Below are 23,387 nucleotides of genomic sequence, written 5' to 3'. Positions count from 1 at the left end.
GTGAAACTCAGGAAACTGTATTATCATTGCACAGAAAGATTAATATATTTTTACATGCTACTCCATTAACACTATGTTTTGCTACCACAGCTAAATGCTGCAAATATTAAAATAAAAAAATAATAAAAAATTCCAATAACTGCCAGCCCGGGGAACATTCAAATGTAGTAAACCCACCAAAGACCTGAAAAATGCACATTTTATCTTGATTCCTAAAAAAAAGTAATTCATTACACACATTAATCATTACCAGAATATACCATAACTGTTCACTGGGGTTTTGATACAAAAACAGAAACAGAGAATCATCTGTTCTTTAAAAATCATACCTTAAGCTGTACAGAGAAGTAATAAGGTGAATAATTATCCTGCAAAGCTCTGATATCCATTACTGATGATAAAGATAATTTCTTCCTTGAAAAAATATTCTGAAGATATGATGTACTACATGCCTTGGATATTGAACCTGAATGCTCACTGCCATCATCTGTCACATGCTTAGTTACATAACAAAGATTTTGTTGTACTGCCTCCAACCAGCTGTCTAAGTACTACAGTTTCCTGCATCTTTGCCTGTAACAAATCAGCTTTTATGCACAAATGATATCACCTAAAGCTCAGTGCACTCAAATTCCCAACATTATTTCATATTATTTATATGGGTTCCAGTAAACAACCCCAAAAGGTTTGTCTGAACAATTTATATAATAATCTGTCTCTTCCACCATATGTTTTATCTATGTAAAGAGTTACTATGCCATTTCTGGAAGACATTACAAGTTTTTTTAACCCAAATAAATTAACCTTTCTTGTGCTGAAACCAGCATACTTCATTTTGAAATGGCTATAAGCTACGTACCAATATTACGCAAAATAAGAACCACAGCAACTCAACACAAATATAGTATTTTGTTGATTTGTATTGAGTGTATGTAGCTCTTCAGAACATCAAGCAGGTTTAAAAAAAAAGCGTTGAAGTCCAATGGAGATTACATTATAATATAAAAGATTGCAAATATTGCTTCAAAAAAATTGCTTAAAAACTCAGTGGGTCAAACTGTATCCGTGGGTGTAAAGGGTTTAAAATATTAGGACTGCAATGTCTCAACTTGAAATTTTGACAATTCCATCTCCCCACTGTCCCTACAGATGCTGCTCGACCCACTGAGTTCCTCCAGTAGTTTGTTTTTGTGCTCCATATTTCAGCATTTGCAGGATGCTGAAATATTGGCATAAATTCAGTCTTTTAGCACTCATTTTATTTGTGGCAGACGTGCATAAAGAAGCTGCAATGGTTATGTAATTTGCTGCTGATGTGGAGTTCAACAGGTCAGACTGGAAAAGATAAGAGCAGAACTAGAGAGCAATTGGTTTCCCAACCCAACAGAGCTTCTGACATAAAGTTTGTTCGACAACCAACCCCCAATAATTAGCTCTAATCAGCACAAAAGCTCTATTTTGGACAAGGTACAAGCTGAAATCACAAAAAGGTTACATTTTATGAGTTTGACTCAGAAACCCAGAATGATTTAGGTGACGATTGGAAAGAGATGACAAAATCTTGGAAGTAGGAATTGTTGATGGCAAGAGATAATATTAAAGATGTAACATTGTTATCCTTGAGTGCAAATCATAGTCTTCTTCCCCCAATTCAGCAGTTTACCACAGCATATTGAGAGCTTTGAACTGCAGTTCTGGTCTCTTGTGCAACACCTGCTTTCTTTGCTTGATGGTTGCACTGGTCTTCAGTGTTTTAGGCCCTGAACTAGAAGATCATCCCCTAGTTTGATGCCTTACTCTCGTCTTAAGATACATTGTCAAACCTACCTATGTGAACAAGGTTTTGATCTCTGGTCCCAATAACTCCCCATTTGAATCTGTCAACATCAGTCTGATTATATTTCTCTGAGGCACCTTGGAACATTTTATGATATGAAGAAGTGTATAAAAGCAAATTGTAATCTGTTACTCAAGGCATTTATTAGTGCAGCAAGTAAAGGAAAACGTGATGCTTAATGTAACATGCAGGAGTACATACCATTTTTTATTTGTGTAAACAAATGATCGGGATAGACATTTAATTGGAGCCTTTCAGGAATGAAGTTAGAGAACAAACACAAAGCAAGACAAACATGTAATAAAGACAAAAATTGTTGGAAATAATTAACAAATCAAGCTGCCTAGCTGCATATGTGGAGGGAGAGGCTTTATGTTTCAGGCAATGACCTGTCATCAGAAAGTAAAAGTAACTGACCTACAACACTACTGCTTCTCTATCTAACTTGCTGAGTATTTTCAGTTTCGATGCATTTTTTAGAATTTGCAGCTTTTTCTTGATGTTATAAATTTGCAATAATCTTCCATCAATAAACAAATGGTGCTCTGTTACCTTTAATTCTGAGACCATTAATATATTTGTTTATCGAAACTGTCAGGGATTAATCAGAGGCAATGATATGGAGTTAGTATACCGCTGATTTAACAGAACTAATTGACGGAGCTAAGTAGATTGCACCCACATTTTTGTTAATGCATCAATACAACTGAGACATCATCCTCTCTATTTTTCACCCATTCTTTACAATCATTTCAGTGCTTCAGAGCAATACTTTAGAAACCATATTGTTTAAAGTTCTGGAGCCAACAGACAAAATAGCAATGAACTGGTGGTCACCTCATTTTCAAGCTTCTGGTTCTTTAATTTGGACTCTTCCAATTCTGCCAAACTTTTATCCTTCTGTTTGTCCAATATATTTTTCTCCTTCATAACCTTCTCTAACGACTGCTCAGCCTCTTCAGCTTTTCTCGAAGCCTAAAAAATAAAATTATCTTGTGTGAATGGTGTTTAAAGTTTTAACGAAACGTGTTACACAAAAATCACTAAAATGAATTTAAACCCACCTTTCACGTGGATGCCGCAAATTAATGAAGGTTATGCAGATAACTTTAGAAAAATAGATGGTTGAAAGTTTTCATGCAAAATTAAGTAATTTAACCATTTCTGTGAAATTATGCTTTCACATTCTATATGATCACATTGAATGTTAGTCTCCATTGCTGTTATTAAACATTTAAAATTCTACAGAAGCTCTGTCCAGTTAAATAATTAGATTTCTAACGTGCTAGATCCAGCTTCATGCCACACATGCCACTGATTCTTGTTGAATTACAATAATTAACGTGGGGGTAACCATAAGATTCACAGACATGAAAAACTGCCAACAAGCCAACTCATCTTGTGAAATAAAAATATTAACTGCATAATATTAGATATTAATTTGGATGTTTTAAAATTCAAAGTATAATTTAACATTGTATAGATACATTTACATCTTTTAATGCATTAAACACCTCATCGGCCAGGTTCCTTCAGAACCACATGGACTCGTGCTCGATAACATGCCCAATGACCCTGGCACCAGTCTGGTGTCTTATCAAATAGTCAATCTTCAATTAGGAACTGTGATGCCAAACAATTACGTCAATCCAACCATAAGCACAAGGAAGAAATCACATCTGCCCATAACCTGCTGTGTACATTCTCTCAACTACATTCAAAATTAACCAAAAGTCACTGAATAGGAGTTATAAGCGAGAAGGGAATAATAATCATCTATTCTTTTACTTCCAATCTATGATTGGAACAGCTTGCTGTTCTGAAGCATTTTAGGTTATGCAAAATCTTAGGAAATATTTAACGGAGTAAAGAAATTTCAAATCACTACATTGAGGTTTAGCAGTTCTTGTGAATAATATTGAGACATTGTTCTGGTACTCCGTAAATAGATTTTTAAATTTTGTTCTCTATTCCTGAGCTAAATAAGATGTTAATCATACCCTGGTCATGATTTGCAAACTTTAAAGTTTATTATCAAACCTCCAAGTTCCGAACACCAATGGTCAAATGCAATGCAAGCACTCGTGCGATTGCTTGAATATTTCCACCCAATAATTTCAAATTGTTTCTGCTTTACTTGATGTTAGGCTGTTGGCAATAAACTATGGTTTCTCTGTAGATAAGTATGAAGTATTAAGATTTTTGAAATAACTGCACTATAAAACATAAAATTGTAACACCGAGAAAGAAATTTGAAGATAATTACATGTTAAATTTGGAGAAATGTAAAATAGTCCCACTAGTAAACCAAAATAGGAATAAAATTGAATTAAAGCACTACTTTGACATATCTATTAAACTTAAACATCCAATTTATCCACACACTTCATTAACTTTTCGGCATGTAATGTTGATTAATTATGGCAAAATGAGAAGCGGGTTTTATGTGCAAAATCCCACACCAATTATTGTAGAGACAAGCCACAAAAATCATTTCCCAGAATTAATACATTCTAAAGTAGTTATTGTTATAATGGTGATTTTTAAAGATACAACACCAAACCTGTTATTGCACTCATTAGTAAAAAAATGTGCCCATAACTTTCTGAATTTTATCTAAATGCTTATAATTGGTACCTCAATCTTCTCTGATAAAGTAATATTCTGATGAACCTGGAGATCTTTTAATTTGGAAGCAAGTTTCTCTTCATGTTTCAGCAATTCTTCCTTGTCACACATTAGCTGCTGCAGGGTTGTTTCAATTTCTCCCTTGTCTTGAGCAGAAAGAGCAGCTTCTTTCTGTAACTTGCAGAGGGACTCTGTTAGCTCGCCATTCTCCCTCACTAGCTCTTCTTTTTCTGTCTGAAGTTTTAGCTCTGTTGCCAGCAAATTATCCTTTTTCTCCCTGCAGCCTCATTTGATCCAAATCAGAAATCTCCTGACAACTGCGAAGTCCGTCCAAGAGTTTCAAAAGATTTGATTCTGAAGCCTGGAGCTCTACTTTTTCTTTGCTCAATGTATCAACCTTCTTCTTCAGCTCGTCAATGGTGGACATTAGGTAATTCTTCTCAGCTACTTGATCTTCCCTCTCACCAGCAAACTTATTTTGTTCAGCCTGAAATCTCTCTTTTTCTTTTATTAACACATTATTTTCTGAAAGCAATTCGTCATGCTTAGCTTTAAGAACACCCATTTCATTTGTCAATACGTGAACATTATTTTCAAGTTCTGCATGAGCCTCATTCAGAGCCTCCTTTTCCATTTCTGCTGCATCTCTTTCTTGTATTAGTTGGTTCTCAAGTACTCTCACTTGTTCATTCAGTACATTGTATTTTTCCTCTAATTTCACCCTCTGCCGAGTAAGATGCTCCTTTTCAGAGCACTGTGCCTCAAGTTCAGCTACCAGCTTTTCCTTTTCTTGTAACAAGGAATGTCTCTCTAAATCCACAATATTTTTGCTCTTCTGAATTTCATCCAAATGTGTGGTGAGTCTCGAATTTGAGGCTTGGAGTTCTTCATTTACTTTGGCGGACTCGTCAAGGTTTTGCGTTAAAAGCTCAACGTTGCCGAAGAGCTGATCTTTTTCCGTAACTGTGTATTCAATTTCAGAGATGAGTTGCTGTTGGCTCAATTTAAATTCGACTATCTCACCCGAGAGAGATTCATTTTCTGCCATTTGCATGTTGCTTTTTGATTCCAAGGTTGCCTTCTCCTTTTGTAACAAGTCACATTGCATTTCTAGCTGCGACTGCTTCAGCCAAAGCAAATCTGTCTCAGATTTCAGGGCATCTCTCTCTTCATTTTGTTGCTTTGCCTCCTCAATGGATTTCTGCAGCTTTGCAGTCAGCTCCATCTTTTCCTTAGCTAGTTCATCCCTTTCTACAGTTAGTTGTCTCAGAGATGTTGTTTGCTCTTCCTTCTCCTGGAGCAGCTGAATACGTTCAGAATCTGTTACCTCCCTGCTATTCTTAATCTCATCCAAGAGTTTTGACTGGCTAGCTTTTGAAGCCTGGAGCTCTGCATTTTCCTTCATGTATTTTTCCAGCTCATTCTTCAATTGATCATGACTACTCTGCAGCTGATCTTTTGAAATAATGAAAGATTTATTTTCAAGGATAGTCTTCTGCAAACTTGAACTAAGATCATCTTTTTCTTTTGTAAGAGTTTCATTTTTAGATATCACCTCATCGTGTGTCGATTTCAGCAGAATTTTCTCCTTTGTTAAAGTTTCATATTGTGCTTCAAGCTCTGAGCATTTCAATAGAGTAGAATCTTTTTCCACTATCAGCACATCTCTTTCCTTCACCCGCTTTTCCAGAGCAACTGATGTCTCTTCACGAAACTTGTGAAAGTTTTCGATAATTCTGTCTTTTTCTTTTGCAAGTTCCTCTCTTTCTGCAATCATTTCCCCGTGGGCCGATAACAACTCTTCCTTTTTATGATGCAGCTGGGCTAGTTCACTTTCAGCAGCTTTGCATTTTATCTGAATATTGTCTAGCTGTTTACTCAGGTCCGACTGCGAGGTTTGGCGATCCTCATTTTCTTTGGTTAACTTTTCCAGGAGCTGCTGCAAATGTTTGGCTGCTAAGGAAAGGTCGTCTTTTTCTGTGACCAAAGCGTCCTTTTCCAGGCAAAGTTGTTGCTGAGTACCCTCGAGATCCTGCCTCTCTTTTAAAAGTGCTGTTCTTTCCAACTGGAGATCCTCATTCTTTGATTCTAACACTTGCTGCTCTTTCTGCAGGGAGGTACACTGTAACTTCACCTCTGAAAGTTCAGAAAATAAGGACTCTTTCTCGGATTTTAGTGCACCGTTTTGCTGGATCATCTGTTCTTTATCTCCCTTCAAAGCTCTCACATCCTCTGCTATTTGCTCATACTGAGATTTGGCTGATGCTAGCTCACTGGTTAAAGACTTCAGAATTTAAGTGGGGGGAGGGAAAAAAAAAGGCAAAAACAAAACATAGTCAAGCAGACAAATGGAAACAGCATGGATTAAAGACAATACAAAGGAAAAGCGTGCTGCTCAAACATTAAAAAAGAAAAACACAGAGCAGTGTTTGGATTTCTCAGCAGACTTGAGGAATATTAACTCGTAATTAATCGTAAATAAATCATAAATCAATATTAAAAATGCATAACTAAAATATCTACCAAACCTTTCCTAAGCAACTCAGACCATAAACTGTTAAATAACTAAGTAAAGTTTTGTCATTTGAAATAAAATAGTTAATGATGCAGGACATCAAATGAATGGCCAAACTTTGGAACATAGAACAGTACAGCATGGGAACAGGCCCTTCGGCCCACAACGTTTGTGGACCAAAGGGCCACAGACATTGTCAACAGGCCAATGTCAACAGGATAGTGTCATCATGAAACTGAAAAGAATGTTAATTATGTCAATGGGGAAAAGGGGGTTTTGGTCCCCCTACAGGAGTTTCCAAATAAATTGGTCTTTATAATGATTAGAGATTTATTTTAGTTACTTCTGAAAATTTATTTCTGAAAATACCAAAGACTTTGTCATATTGCACAAGTGTCAAATAGAAACAATAGTTTGTTAACCGGGTGAATATAGCAGCTGTGTTCTGAGGGGACAATATTTCTGATTTCTGCAGCGATATGTTTTGTCTCTGAAGAACGTGGAGAAAGGATGTTTTGGGTTGGGACCCTTCTTCGGATGTTCTGCCTGATCCACTGAATACTCCAGCATTTTGTATCTTTTTTTTGTAAACCAGGGTCTGCAGTTCCTTATATTAAACTTTATTATCAATTAGGCTTGCATAATACAAATAATGTTCCCTAATTCAGGCCCAGTGCGGTCAAACGTTCATCATATGTTAACCCACTCATTCCTGGGATCATTCTTGTAAACCTCCTCTGGACCCTCTCCAGGGCCAGCATATCCTTCCTCAGATATGGTGCCAAACATTGCTCACAATTTTCTCTATTAGAAGCAATTAACAAGATGTTGGCTCCAACAGATTTACCTTGCAAGTCACAGTAATATATTCAGATTTACCACTATTTAGTGGGATACTGCTGCCATGCTACTGAACAATACATTCTTACAAAAAATAATTTAAAAACATTTATTTGCATTTATTGCTAGTAGTTTCATCAGGGGGGAGTGTGGTCGGGGACAGTCACCTTTGAGTTTTTAATCAACAAAAACAAGACAAATTAAAAAATGGGTGCAATAACAGACTAAATACAGCATCAGGCTAAAATATGAATAAACATTTTGATGCATTGATGCTTTCAAATGCTTACAGCTAATCTAATTCTGTGTCTAACATGAAAATGTAATTAGAAAGTACAATAATTCTGTAAACGTATGTGCTTCTGATAAATCATCTGAGAAACCCAAACACTTTATTGTTGTGTCAATTGACAGTTTTTCTTGTTTTTTTGCAAGAGTATAGTAAACACTGAGGATTATTATAAAATGATGAATGGAAAATGAAAGTAAGAAATAAAACCACAGGATACAGATGAACAGCCAACCAAAAAGGACTGGCTGTTATAATACAAACTATTGCTGTTACAAATGCAAGTTTACTAAACATAAGCGCTAACATTAGCATATTAAACAAAATAAAAAAGTAGCTAACATATTTACTATAAAAATTTAACCGTTTACTACTTTTCCTAACCCAAATGCAAATGCATAATTTGTGAAAGGCAGAGATGATCAAAGATATTTATTATCTGTGCTTTGGCAACTTATTGTGATCCTCCAAAATTGTCAACTCTCAAGCAGCTAACTCACACAATTACAATATTTAAATAGGAAATTTCTATGACTTGCGTACGATACAAGACTTTCTTTGACATTAGTAACCTGTTGCTGTGTAGTATGTGCAGTTGAAATTACCCCAAACATTCAAATGTGGAATATAGAACTTATTCTACATGATACCATTGCAATGTTTAATATAAAAATATATAATTCCACAAGTACACTATCAATGGATAGTACAAAATTTAAACACGGGTGTTTTTTTTCTCTCCAATAAAGAACCCATCAAATCTTGCATGCAGACAAAAATATAATTCATTGCACCACATCAATCTTGAATGGATCGTCTGCATAATTTCTTTCATAGCAAATACAGTGGCTTCAAAAATATACCTCTGAACTACTTAAATAAAAAACTGCAGGAATACCTGGACCTGTTCCGTTTGCTTCTGTAGTTCTTCTACAAGTTTTTCTCTTTGATTACTTTTCTCTTGAGAGATCTTCAGTGCTTCTTTGGTTTCCTGCAACCTTGTCTTGAGGTCCTTCACTAAAGTATCACGGTTTACATTTATTTCTGAAACTACTTTCTCATGGTTGCTTTGCAGTTCCTTAGTGTGTGCACTGTGCATTTCCACCTGCTGCTGCTGTGGGAATCAACAAACAAATAAAGTAAGTTTTGTAACTTTCACCTTCATAAAAATGCCTTTTATATGCTGAAGAGAAAACAGAAGGGGACTAGCCCCCAAAACAAGCAGCTAAAGATGGCTGCAATACATGCCTGGCAGAGCATCACCAGCGAAAGCACCTAGCTACTGGTGATGTCCATGAATCACAGATTTCAAGCAGTCATTGCATGCAAAGGATATGCAACAAAATACTAAACATGACTACTTTCATTTACATGACATTGCTGTGTCCCAAATATTATAGTGCCCTGAAATGGGGGGGACTATGTATAAACACTGTTGTAATTTCTACACGGTGAAACTAATGGCCTTTATTAAAATCTGTATAATATGTATAAAAATGGATAAAAATGTATAAAATCTGACGACGTGCACTTTAACCACATGTATTTTTTTCTATTACAAATCTCAAATTGTAGAGTACAGAAGCAAATAAATATATTATGGGTCTTTGTCCCAAACATTATGGTGGGCACTGTAAGCGACTGTAAAAAGACAGCCACTTCTAGGGGGGAAGAGTTCCTTTCCATAGCATGTGAGGAGTCTGGCTCGGGTCAGCATGGCCTGGGCTGCACAAAGCAGTGAACTTGGCTGGTGGGCCGCCGGGGAGGGAAGTAGGTCGGTTGGGTGTGAGCGGCCGCTGGGACCGGACAGCGGAACCGGCCGTCACCTCAGCACCTTCTGCCGGCCGGCCCGCCCGCCAGCCAGCCACGGTGTCCTTCGGCACAGGCACAACCTATATATAGATATATAGGTAATATGAAAACGCTCATCTTGTTTGTTTATATGCGTGTGTGTGATTTCTGGAAACTCCGCCAAAACGGTACACGATAGCCCTACGATTTTTGGCCCGCCTTACTCACCATTGCCCTGGCTTGTGCAGTAACAAGTTTTGTTCAGATTGATGTGATATTTTACAAGTTATTGCCATTTTAAAATTAAAATAACTTTAAACTGCGTCCCCACTTGCTGGCTACGCCTGCGCAGTTGGGGGATGCCCGTCAGCCCCGTGAGTACGCAGTGAGCCCGGTATCTGCGCTGTGGTGCGTCCGGGGGCGGGGAGAGGCCGTGCCGGGATCGGGTCTGGGGTCGGCGGTGCTGCTTCTCTGCGTCCGCGGGGAGGGAGAGTGGCGGGACCTGGGACAAGGACTAAGCCACAGCCTCCCGCCTCAAGTACAACTTCATCGCCGACGTGGTGGACAAAACGGGGCCAACGGTGGTTTACATCGAGGTCCTGGGAATGTGAGGAGAGTGTGGGGGGGGGGGGGTGGGGGGATTGAGGAGGAGGAGGAGGAGGTAGGTAGGTAGAGGAAGGGGAAAGTGGGGGGAATGGGGGGGGGTGGGGGGAGAGGGGGGGAGATAGAGGGGAGTAGTGGGGGAGATAGGTAGTGGGGGATAGAGGGAGAGGAGGGCAGTGGGGGAGGTGAGGAGGGAGAGTGAGGGGGGTGGGATAGGGGGATGTGATGAGTGGGGGAGGGGGGGGAGATAGAGGGAGAGGAGGGGAATAGGGGGGGAGGGGTTATGGAGGGAGTGACTGAGGGTAGGGGAAAGGAGAGGCAAAGGTGAAGGAGAGTGGGAGAGGGGAGGAGGAGAGAAAAGAGGGAGGATGAAGAGGAGTGGGAGGAAGTGCTGGGGATGAGCCTCCTCGGACTGTCGTGAGCCCCACCAAGGGGCGCGGACTTAACACCGGAGCGAATCCTTTGCCTGGGATAGCTCCCACCGCGGAATCAACACCAAGGGCTCGCAGTCTTCGGGTGAGGCCGAGTCGGGAAGCTCCAACGTCGCGGAAGGTTCGACCAGCCCCGACGCGAGGTTCAATCGCCCGGCGCGGGGGAGCTGACATCCCCCCCCGATGCGGGAGCAGATCGCCTCGACACACGGTCCAGAATGCCGCCGGCTACAGGAGTCAAGATCGTCCCGTCAATGGGGGCTCAAGGCCCACAACCGAAGAAAAACTAAGGGAAGGCTGGAACTTTATTTCGCCTTCCAACACAGTGAGGAATGTGTAGGAGTCACTGTGGTGGGTGTTTATGTTAAAATATGTTTTTTTGAGTGATCTGTTACTTTTAATTGTATGACTGACCTGGCCAATGAAAATCCTCTTATGTTGCAAAACATACTTGGCGAATAAATGGTGATTCTGATTCTGATTGGAGGAGGATAGCGGTAGGAAGAGGGATAGCGAGGTAATGGAGGAAGGGGGGAGGGGAGGAAGCAGAGAAGGGTTGGTGGAGGGTGGGGAGAGGGAGGATAATGGAGATGGGGAATAGGCGACTGAAGAGTGAGAATAAGATATGTGTCCCTGTGCAGTCGAGGGCTATGGGTGAGTGGTGGAATATTGCATTGGGGGAGCGGGGCCCACAGGGTCCCACTTGGTCTAGTCGCTTTTTTTTAAAATCAAGTAACACACTATATTCCTTTACAGAAGGGGTGGTTAAAATTCTGAGGCACACTCAGTTTGTACCAGATCTGTTATTTTCTCCTGTAATGTTTGAAGCTCAGTCTGAGTTTTGTTTTGCTGCTCTTCCTGCATCTGTTTTGCTTTATTTGTGGATTGCTCCAAATGTTCCTGTAAACAAGCGATCTTTTCACTGGATTGATGAAGCAGATCTTGTAGTTCATCCTGCCTCCTAAATGATGGGAGAGAAAAAAAAACTTTCATTCCCAAAATAACAACAGTAAAATGCTGATAATCCAATCAATAATAAAAGATAAAGTGCAATATGCAAACATCAGCACCATTTCTATCCACATGCCAATTTGGTCCCACACAATATCAGTCTAAACTATATACACATCTGAATGAGCAATTTATTTTCACTGCAATCCACATCTAAACCTAATTGTACTCTCCCCTCTTCAGGGCATTAAAAACATAAAATAATAATGCTTTAACATCTAAACATTTTGACAAACATTAATAGACATTTTAAATCAAGAATGAGTTAGTGTTCAACATATAATATGAAAACCATAACACTCGAGGCACCTTTCTTTGAGTTTCAGCTCTTCATTCATCTTTGTTAGTTGGGCAGAGTTGTCCCCTGAAGACTTCATCATCTCAGAGATGGTGTTCTCAAGTTTGGTTTTATCCTCAGAGAGTTGTTCTGCCCTTTCCTCGTCAACTTTAGTTCTTCTCTCGAGAGCTGAAGAAAGAGAAATCCATCACTACAAAACTGTAAACAGCAAACATCACACTAATAGGTTAAACTACTTATAGTTCATTTGCTCGTCTCCTTCATTCTTTATCTTAATCCACCTAAAGAAACATTTCCCTACCCACCCTCTTCATGATACAAAATATTTATTTCATGATCTCTTTGTAACCTTATTTGGTTCGTGGAACAAGCCCCGTTTTAAATTATTTTCGTAATTAAAGTTATCATCCCTAAAATCATTGTGGAAACCTCTTTTGTGCCTTCTTCAAAATCTTCCACGTTTTACCTGAAATGTTGCTCCCAGTATTAGACACAGTATTCCAGCTGTAACCAAACAGTGCTTTAAAGGCTCACATAATTTCCTCCTTCTTATAGTTTATACCATTTGTCACAAAGTCCAGAATCCCATACTTTTAACCACATTCTCTATATATCTGTTATTATACCCCACGCCATTCTATGTTCAAAAAGCATTCAATAAAAATGAATGATAAACCTGCCTATTTGATACACAATTAAACACAATCCAGAGCAACAATTTAAACATTGCACAAATAAACTCATTTGAAAATAAACTATTTTACATTTTGGAAAATAACTTACCAGAAAACTGAGATTTGAGCTCCACTACCTCAGAAGAAAGAGAAGCGTTTTGCTCTTCTTTCACAAGGAGCTTTGCAAGTGTTTCTAATTGAGAAAGTATTTTAAAACATATAAAATTACAGGTTAACAATTTAAAATATTAATTTATCCCAAAAGTTTGGGAATTAAGCTTCAAATAGAATCATTGCAATTTAACCATACCAGAATTCCATTGACCATGGTGGTTAGTGATACTGGATGAGAATGTCTAGTTTCTGGAACTCAACCAATCATTTCACTATGAGAGCCAATGGAATGAGACAATGGCATGCTAGCCAAGTGTAAGTCACATGTAGCAATATCAGAAATAAACCTGACCATAGTGGCTAGATATTCCAGTAAGCACTGACAAAATATCAGCGTTTCCCAGTAACGGTTTAAAAAAGCATACAACCCCATCAAAATCTGTGTCATTCTTTGATTCCACATTATGCAGCATATCTTCAAAATATTCAGCCCTTTCCAATCCAATCAAAATCCTTTGCAGAAGAATTTACAGACTGCAACCATGAGATGGGCCCAGAGTTCCACATTCACACTCACTCTTTTATAAATAGTTTTTCTTGTAAAAAAGGTTTCAATTTTGCTTTGAAAACGGTCAGTTGTTTTTTACAGTATTATTCGAGTGAATCTTACATGGACCGTTTGTTTAAAAAAAAACTTTCTAGATATTTCTTACAGGAGATTTAAAATGACAATCTCTGCTGAAGATATTTGTAATATCAAACTTTCTAATAATCTATCTTTCTATCTGCTAAACGTCTATTTTTACTTCGGTAACTTTATTTCTCATGCCGTCATCACTTTTTAATCTATACAAATGCATATTAAAGTCCCTCCATTTTACTCAAAATTCAACCATTCTTAGTGCATTTCATTACCCACACTGGGGTCATCAATTAACCTATCACCAATATCTTCCATATTTAGCTGTGCTATTTAGAATTATCACATTTTTCCTGTGTACTATGCTTACTTTTATCCCACTGTTTTTCTCCATGCCATATACCTTTTAATTAATTCCATGCATCATTAGCTTTACTATGCATGCGCTGCATCAGAGATGTCAATTAGTATTACCAAACCTAAGTTACCTTGTAAGGTCTCTTGCAATTTGTGTTGTGCATCAGATGCTCCATCAAATTGTTCTTTCTGCAAGTGCATGAAATACATTTGAAAGGTTTCAATAATCAATATATGCCAGAGCGATAAATAAATGGGAATCTCTCACTTATCAACATCAGAGGAAAAATTATACAGGTTGCCAAGGTCTAAAAGCTACTTTATACAGCAATGTTTAAACTAATCATGTTGTGATGATCTTAGGTTTTAATAACTTCTTGGTGAAAATAGATAGAGCGTTCTTCTCACCATCCACTTTTGTTTTTATCCTCTAGATAAGTCTCTCTCTCTCTCTAATACTCAACATCCCAAATTGACATTGTTAGCTACTTTTCATACAGAACAAGCATTTTAAGGCCCAAAACCGGTATATTTTTGAAAATCTTGTAGACAATTATAATTCTCCGTCACAACACACAAAAGCGTCACACTAAAATTGTTGATTATTACTTGACCAGAAAGCATCAGGTAAAATTTGTCACCTGGCACCAATCTGCAATTGTGAAGACTGACAGCAGAGCCAGTACCCACCTTAAGGATAGTGTCACATCTCTGCCTCAATTAGACTTTGTGTTACAGAACGTGATGTGCAACAAGTCACTTACCATCGTCTGAAGTTGTTGCTCGAAATTTTGTTTCTCCTGGCTCACTAAAGTCAGATTTTGCTTCAGATTAACAACTGACAGATCCTGCTCCTCCAGCTGTTTGGCCAAATCACTAACCTAGTAACATGTTTGCAAGTTCGTTGCAAAAAAAAGTAAATGGAATAAATGTGCTGAAACAATAGAAATCAAGAAAAACCTCAAAAATGATATAAATTTAAAGCTGCAATATAACCATATAACAATTACAGGACGGAAACAGGCCATCTCGGCCCTTCTAGTCCGTGCCGTACACTTATTCTCCCCTAGTCCCATCCACCTGCACTCAGACCATAACCCTCCATTCCTTTCCCATCCATATAAATATCCAAATTATTTTTAAATTATAAAATCGAACCACCTCCACTGGAAGCTCATTCCACACAGCTACCACTCTCTGAGTAAATAAGTTCCCCCTCATGTTACCCCTAAACTTCTGTCCCTTAATTCTCAAGTAATGTCCTCTTGTTTGAATCTTCCCTACTCACAGTGGGAAAAGCTTATCCACGTCAACTCTGTCTATCCCTCTCATCATTTTAAAGACCTCTATCAAGTCCCCCCTTAATCTTCTGCGCTCCAAAGAATAAAGGCCTAACTTGTTCAACCTTTCTCTGTAACTTAGTTGCTGAAACCCAGGCAACATTCTAGTAAATCTCCTCTGTACTGTCTCTATTTTGTTGACATCCTTCCTATAATTAGGTGACCAAAATTATACACCATACTCCACAATTGGCCTCACCAATGCCGTACAATTTTAACATTACATCCCAACTTCTATACTCAATGCTCTGATTTATAAAGGCCAGCACACCAAAAGCTTTCTTTACCACCCAATCTACATGAGATTCCACCTTCAGGGAACTGTGCACAGTTATTCCTAGATCCCTTTGTTCAACTGCATTCCTCAATTCATTACCATTTACCATGTACGTCCTATTTTGATTTGTCCTGCCAAGATGTAGCACCTCACACTTATCAGCATTAAACTCCATCTGCCATCTTTCAGCCCACTCTTCCAAATGGCCTAAATTTCTCTGTAGACTTTGAAAATCTACTTCATTATCCACAACACCACCTATCTTAGTATCATCTGCATACTTACTAATCCAATTTACCACACCATCATCCAGATCATTGATGTACATGACAAACAACAGTGGACCCAACACAGATCCCTGTGGCATCCCACTAGTCACTGGCCTCCAACCTGACAAACAGCCATCCACCATTACTCTCTGGCATCTCCCATTCAGCCACTGTTGAATCCATCTTGCTACTCCACCATTAATACCTAACAATTGAATCTTCTTAACCAACCTTCCATGAGGAACCTTGTCAAAGGCCTTACTGAAGTCCATATATACAACATCCACTGCTTTACCCTCATCAATTTCCCGAGTAACCTCTTCAAAAAATTCAAGAAGATTAGTCAAACTTGACCTTCCAGGCACAAATCCATGTTGACTGTTCCTAATCAGACCCTGATATTAACAGATGCTTATATATATTATCTCTAAGTATCCTTTCCATTAATTTGCCCACCACTGACGTCAAACTAACAGGTCTATAATTGCTAGGTTTGCTCTTAGAACCCTTTTAAAACAATGGAACAACATGCGCAGTACGCCAATCCTCCGGCACTATTCCCGTTTCTATTGACATTTGAAATATTTCTGTCATAGCCCCTGCTATTTCTACACTAACTTCCCTCAATGTCCTAGGTAATATCCTGTCCGGACCTGGAGACTTATCCATTTTTATATTTTTCAAAAGTGTCAGTACTTCCTCTTCTTTGAATCTCATAGTTTTCATAGCTACTCTACTTGTTTCCCTTACCTCACATAATTCAATATCCTTCTCCTTGGTGAATACCAAAGAAAAGAAATTGTTCAATATCTCCCCCATCTCTTTTGGCTCTGCAGATAGCTGTTCACTCTGACTCTCTAATGGACCAATTTTATCCCTCGTTATCCTTTTGCTATTAATATAGCTGTAGAAACCCTTTGGATTTACTTTCACCTTACTTGCCAAAGCAACCTCATATCTTCTTTTAGCTTTTCTAATTTCTTTCTTAAGATTCTTTTCACATTCTTTATACTCCTCAAGCACCTCATTTACTCCATGCTGCCTATAATTATTGTAGATCTCTCTCTTTTTCCGAACCAAGTGTCCAATTATATACGCGATTCAATAATTTTGCTAGCTGATCAACATCGGCAATGATCACGAAACAGAGATCAGAAAGATTTTCCTGAATCTTGTTGCACAGAATTCCTGCTCGCATGATATTGATAGTTTCCTTATTGAAGATCAAATATAATGTTTATCTTATATAGTGCAGCTTTAATTTACAAAATAAATGCAAATTGGATTTCTGGATAAATCAATAAATTACAAGCAAATATATGTGGCATGAAACAATTTGACAATGGAGAGTCAGATGGTCGAAATGAAATGTGTGAACATTTTCTAATATTCTTGTTTATGTTCTAATAAAAAAAAATCCAAGTGGATGTAGTAAGTGGATGATGCTTCTCCAATCAATGATCAGTATTAATGAAAATAAATTGGAAAAGTAGCTAATATAAAAGTGATCAATGATGTTAAATTTGAAACCCATAAAAGTAGTAAAATAAATGCTAAGAGTACAGAACATAACCGTAGAAGACTACAGATTCCATGTCACCAACAGATATATTGCAAACAGGAAAGGAGTTAATGAGAACTATCATTGGGTCAGAGTGTCTTACAGCATGGAAACAGCTCCACTGGCCCAACTTCCCCACACCGGCCAACATGTCCCATCTACACTTGTCCCACCTGCCTGCATTTGGCCCATATCCCTCTAAACCAGTCCTATCCACGAACCTGTCTAAATGTTTCTTAAACCTTGTGAAAGTAAATGTCCCAACTACCTCCATTGGCAGCTCGTTCCATACACCTGCCACCCTTTGTGTGAAAAAGTTACCCCTTGGATTCCTATTAAATTGTTTCCCCCTAAACCTAAACCTATGTCCTCTGACTCTCAGTTTCATTGTAAACTGAAAATGTTCCCTTTGATAACTAGTGTCTGCAGAGAATGAGCATATTATTTTGATCTTGAAAGGAATTTGGTCATTACTGAGCATATTATTTGTAATATAAAATTGTAAAAGGTCTCACATATCAAACGAAAAAAATTACATTCACTCCAAACACTCTAGGCCCTTAATATCATGGTTCGGATGCTTTTGAACAGAATTTAATAAACCAAACTGAACAAGTTTCAGTTTTTGCATTTTACCTGTATGTTTTTTTTTAAATAATATGCCAAAAGCTGTTGCATTTAAGGAAACATCTTTCCAACTTCACTTAATTGGCAAAATATTTAATCAATAAAAATACTTCCGATGCAATTATTATAAATGTTATTTTATACAAGATTCTGATTTTTAAAAACATTTTGAAATGAAAGATGGAAAAGCATGTACAAACCTTGCTCCCTTCGGAAAACTTTAAAGCTTCAGTTATTTTCAACTGCGACTCAACCGCTGCAAGCTTCTCTTCAAGCCTTTTGAGTTCCTCTCTACCTTGCGCTTCAACATCTTGCAGCAATTCATAACCCATCACCTTTTGTTCTGCTGCTGCTACTTTAGCTGTTAGTTCCTCTACAGTTTGTGCCTGTTCAGTGCTCTTAGCCTGCAAAACTTGCAATTCTGTTGCCTTCTCTTTGGTCTCCTGTAGTTTTGTCAAAGTCTCTTCCATTTCTACCAGGTGTTGGTTTGTAGCATATTCCAGTTGCAACTTCAGAGTATCTATATCTTTCTCCTTTTCTGCAGTGACTTCTATTAGCTGAGATTTTAAACCTTCAGTTTTTTTTAGGTAGTTTGATTTTTCTAAATCTTGCTGTATTTTAATATTCTCAAGTTCCATTTGATGGTCTGTTTTAAGCTTTTCAAAATTACTCTTCAGATCTAGAAGCTCTGTGGTTTGGGAATCTGCTCCTTTACTGAAAGAAAACTTGAGTTCTTCCATGGCTTTCTGATGGGATTCTATTGAAGACTCTAGCTTGCTTTTCCATAGACTAACAACCTCTGAGTTTTCAATATTGGCTTGATCTAGTTTGGATTTGAGAGTCACATTCTCCTTGGAAACCTTTTCACTGGCACCTTGCAGCCGTTGAACTATCTTTTGGTGATCTTCCTCTGAGGTTTCAAGTTTTACTTTCAATGTTTTAAGTTCACATTGATGCTCTTCATTTATCGTTGCAAGTTTCTCTCGCATACAGGAAATGTCTTCCAACAAAGGTGCACTCTCCACATTACCAGAAACTTCTACGCTTGCGAGTCTTTGTCGAAGCTCCGAGACTTCTTTTGTACGTGATGTTAGATCCCTTTCTAACTCCATAATCCGAGACTTCTCAGACACAGTGGCCACCTGAAGTGCAATACCCCCACCATGAAACACAAATTAAAGTAAAATACATTCTCTAATTCTGTACAATTAATACTTCGACCTTTATAAACGCAGAAACAATTTTTAACAATTATTATTGTTAAGCATATTATTACAATATGTTCATTTTCAAGTGCCATGAAATCAAATGCTCAAATTAGCCAGTTGCACACTCAATTAGCTTTAACAGGTACATCTTAGAGATTTCATGTAAATAAATCATTATTTGCTTTAATGTAAACAAATCATAAATCTGTAGCAGCATGGGAAAGGAATAAAGTGAAGCTCTATGAATTCAAAGCATGCACCTTGATTAGGGGGCAAAAAGTCAAACTGAGCTCTAACCTTTGGTCACTCTGCAGTGAAAACGGACAGCAAATGTGGTTCGCCAATACGAATGGATTGGATGCAATACCTAATAACGTTTCGGGGCTTCACGTTGCAAGTACACATGGCAACTGGCCAAAAGTATCAGAGGACTGGCAACAGTCATGGAATTACATTAAGATACGTGTCATAATTCCCAGGAAAGAGGGGCTGCGGTCATGACGCTCATTTCATGCTGATTTCATGAACATCAACACCCTCCGGTACTTTGGATATAATTGTTATACAGTGTGGGCCACATTGAAAATACACAAAGTAATCAAACAAAATCCATATAAATAAATGTAAAGGGATTGTTATCTAAATTATATGACCAGGGTTTTCTGCAAACATATTAAGCCAATAAAAATCTGAATTCATAAAACCCAGTAAATAATGATAAACATGAAAAAATTGTGAAAGTTCCTACGAGTTTGGAAGGGGGTTAATTAAGAAAAATCACCTGAAGTTGCTGCTCTATACCTTGTGCAGTTTATCTGCTGGAAAGCAAAATGTGGTCATTCTGCGTGGAAAGAAGCAGACTTGGCTGCGGTGGCTTACATGTAAACATCAGGAGGAGGTGGCAAATGGCAACGTGTAACTGCATCCTAATAGTCAGCAAACATCTCCACTTCTGGTCTTATGATGGAAGGACAGTCAGTGATAATGCATTTGAAGATGGCAGGGTCTAAGATGTAGCCCTGAGGATTTCTTGCAGTTTGCTATGACTGTGCTTTCAAATGCTCCAACCCGATTTTTCCTAACTTCGTATTATTTTTCCTCAAACCTACTCTTCCTCCCTCTCAACTCATTAAATGCATGGTAAGTAATACCATAATCATTTAATCATCAAACTCATTCCAAATCCAATGCTCACCCAGTTTCTAAAATCTTTGGATCAACATAATATTAATTACTTTGTTTGAAAGTCAGCAGCTCTTATATTTAACATAGATGGGAGAAATGTTATATATTTCAAGATTTATTACTCTTCCACACCAAAAATTCAGTTTTAAATTACAATAATCCGTTGGAATCTACTTTATTTCTCCAATCATTTCATAATTTGGGCATCCTGGTCACACATTCTTTTTCTGTCATTTGATGAGTTCTTTGTGGCCTGGCGCACATCATAATCATATTGATATCAAACACTAACCAACTCAACAATGTTGCAAACAGAAAGGATCAAATACCGTAACTTTTGAAAGAGATCTCAATTTGAAGACCAAGGTTTAAACCCGATATATGCATTCATTTAAAGAAAGAGGCAGAATCGGTCATATTGTGCATGAAAATATATCAAGTTATAAGCAGGAATTTCTACCATGAACAAGATCTATGAAAACAAAAGTGTTCTGATTAAGTTAGGTGTTAATGTTTACATCACTTTCAATAATTAATGTAGCTTCCAAATAAAATGTTAGTTGATTTTTTACTGATTGTCAAATAATGGTAAAATATGTATGAAGCTGCTTTTGCAAATGCTCATGTAATATTAGTATGTTGTATGGCTGCACACATTGAAGTTTTGCCCAAAATCAATTATGTGCCAATCTCAGAATTTTGAAATCAAATGTTTAACTAATTTTCTGAAATATTTGTTTTTGTTTTGTTGCAATGACAATGCCAAACATAAATTTGTTTACTGCCTACAGTATAAATTGTGCAGCCATTTCCGAGCCAGACTTTTGCCAAGAGGTCTGAAAGCTTTAGTCAAAAAAATAAAATGTAAGAGCGCATTCAAGGAGCAGTGAAGTAGATTCAAGGAGTAATTGCCACCAACGATGAGACAAAAGCAGTAATCAATGTATGAGAGGCTAAAATGTAGAGCATGCAATTTCCACAGCATTGAACTGTTGGGAGGGTACAGCAAAAGAGTAGAATAAAATCATCATGTAGCTAAGGATGAGGATTTTATATTCATGGGATAATTTTAAGGGAAGAAAGTACAGGTCAACAACCACATAGGGGATAGGTAATTGAGACATGTCTGAAATATATTGTGTGATGATCAATTGGGGCTTCTAGCTTAGAATATGGGCAGAAGAGTTTTAATGAGATTTTCATGGAAGCTGGAAAAAAGGAAGTCCACGAGCTTGGCAGTGATGGAGTATCTCAGGAGCAGATGGAGTTTTGTAGAAAGTGGAGATCCTGGAAATGAGATGGATATGGAATCTGAGCAATCTTGTTCAGCTTGGAACAAATGACCAGACAGGAATGGAACAGTGGGAAACCAGAGGAACAAACTTTTTTTTTTTTGTGCAAGGCCTGAAGAGATCAGTGAAACTGGGAGACAAAATAAGGTGGGAAAGAAAAGTGACATAAAAATAAAGTTCCATCCGCAGATAGTCCAATTTGAAAACAGAGCATGTACAAGGTAGTAGGTCCCTTCACATAAAACCTTAACTGTTGTAATAAGATCACAATTACATAAATTCCCTTCTGATTTTTCCAGAGATAGCATTCATCTTCCAAATAAAAGAACATAAAAAATAACCCATACAATTCCCTTTGTATTTAAAAGTTAAACTTGATTCAAATATGCATTTAACATATTTATATTCTCAACATAACAAACCACAAAGGTGTCCATCTATCAGTGGTACTCTGACATGCTGCACCACGCAGTGGTAGGATTTGGGCTTGCATCTATTGACAATCTTAACTAGATCTTCAAGAAGTTGCAGAGTGGATGCTCCTTCCCGAGAAAGTGTTGGAAACATTGAAGAACGTTCACTGCGACGTCTCTCACAAAACTCCCATTTGTTGATTACTCACCATCAGTAGTTAGTGCTCAATTAAAGCAGGACATGGAGTAAACAATTCACATATGGATAAACTTCTTCAAAAATTCCACAGTAAAATCTTAAACTAAAATACATATTAATGCTGTTTAAATTAAAACAAACCTATCCTTAGCCAAATGGTAAACCTTTTTTTGCTGGAATTAACCAATATTACAACAATGTCCATGTTAGCAACTAATATCCATGTTGGGTACATGCTGATAATTGAATGGAGTTCATTGAAACTGTGAAATCCATTACCCTAGTGTCTTCTAACTCTCTCTGAAGTTTTTCAGCTTTGGTCTTTTCAAAGAGCAGGCTCTGTTCAAGCTCCTTAATGCGGGCATGCTCCAGTTTGGTCTGCGTCTGTTAGTAAAAAGGGAGAGGAAGAGAACACACCAGTGCCACCATCACATGCCAGTACGACAGGAGGGAGCCACATGCAGGCTTATCCACCAGCACCTTCTGCCTTTTATAACAGTTAGGAATGCAAAGGGTAAATTGGACATAGAAATAGTACGGGAGCAAACAGAAATGTTTAATAGAAAATGGTATCAAAGGTATGCACTGGCAAGGGTAAATAGGGAACAATTAAAAGAACAGTTTAAAAAGGGCAGATTTAAAGATTCATGCAGTCAGTGTACAGTTTAATATAAGCATTGTTCAAATCAGAACAGTTAATACTTAAATTTTAGTTTTCTACTGTAAACCCCTTGTTGCTTCTGTATTTTGAAACATTAATGGTCTAATCAGAAACAGGATTTATGGCTAAAACAGTAAAACATCCTGGGAATAAATCAAGTTCAAAACACAAAATCCTTCACAGTAGTATTTTCCTTTTCATTTCCCGTACTGACACATAGCTATAAATTATGTGATTGCAACCTCACTTACATTACAACCTAACGTGAATTTCTCACTGCACATTCAGAAAAATGCACTTGGGTTTGGACTTGATCATTCATGCATA

General features: G+C 37.8%; 1 protein-coding gene across 5 annotated transcripts in view; it reads right to left on the bottom strand.

Annotated features, from left to right (window-relative positions):
* The window catches only part of clip1a (CAP-GLY domain containing linker protein 1a), a 128,939-nt gene that overhangs the window by 34,903 nt on the left and 70,649 nt on the right, over positions 1-23,387 (bottom strand). For 3 of the 5 annotated variants that reach the window (XM_055655705.1, XM_055655707.1, XM_055655706.1), the window contains exons 9-17: positions 22,679-22,783; positions 18,303-19,244; positions 14,793-14,909; positions 14,160-14,217; positions 13,027-13,110; positions 12,255-12,411; positions 11,730-11,895; positions 9,008-9,223; positions 2,675-2,812 (exon numbers count right to left, since the gene is read on the bottom strand). In XM_055655705.1, the coding sequence (XP_055511680.1) occupies positions 2,675-2,812; positions 9,008-9,223; positions 11,730-11,895; positions 12,255-12,411; positions 13,027-13,110; positions 14,160-14,217; positions 14,793-14,909; positions 18,303-19,244; positions 22,679-22,783 (1,983 nt within the window). Of the gene's footprint in view, positions 1-2,674; positions 2,813-4,585; positions 6,750-9,007; positions 9,224-11,729; positions 11,896-12,254; positions 12,412-13,026; positions 13,111-14,159; positions 14,218-14,792; positions 14,910-18,302; positions 19,245-22,678; positions 22,784-23,387 lie in introns of those variants that run through there. The other 2 variants (XM_055655703.1, XM_055655704.1) reach the window with 2 other exon arrangements.

This window comes from Leucoraja erinacea, chromosome 25 (genome assembly GCF_028641065.1).
Source record: "Leucoraja erinacea ecotype New England chromosome 25, Leri_hhj_1, whole genome shotgun sequence".
Lineage (NCBI taxonomy): Eukaryota > Metazoa > Chordata > Chondrichthyes > Rajiformes > Rajidae > Leucoraja > Leucoraja erinaceus.
Note: the sequence above shows the minus strand (reverse complement) of the source record. Positions and strands in the feature narration are given on the sequence as shown.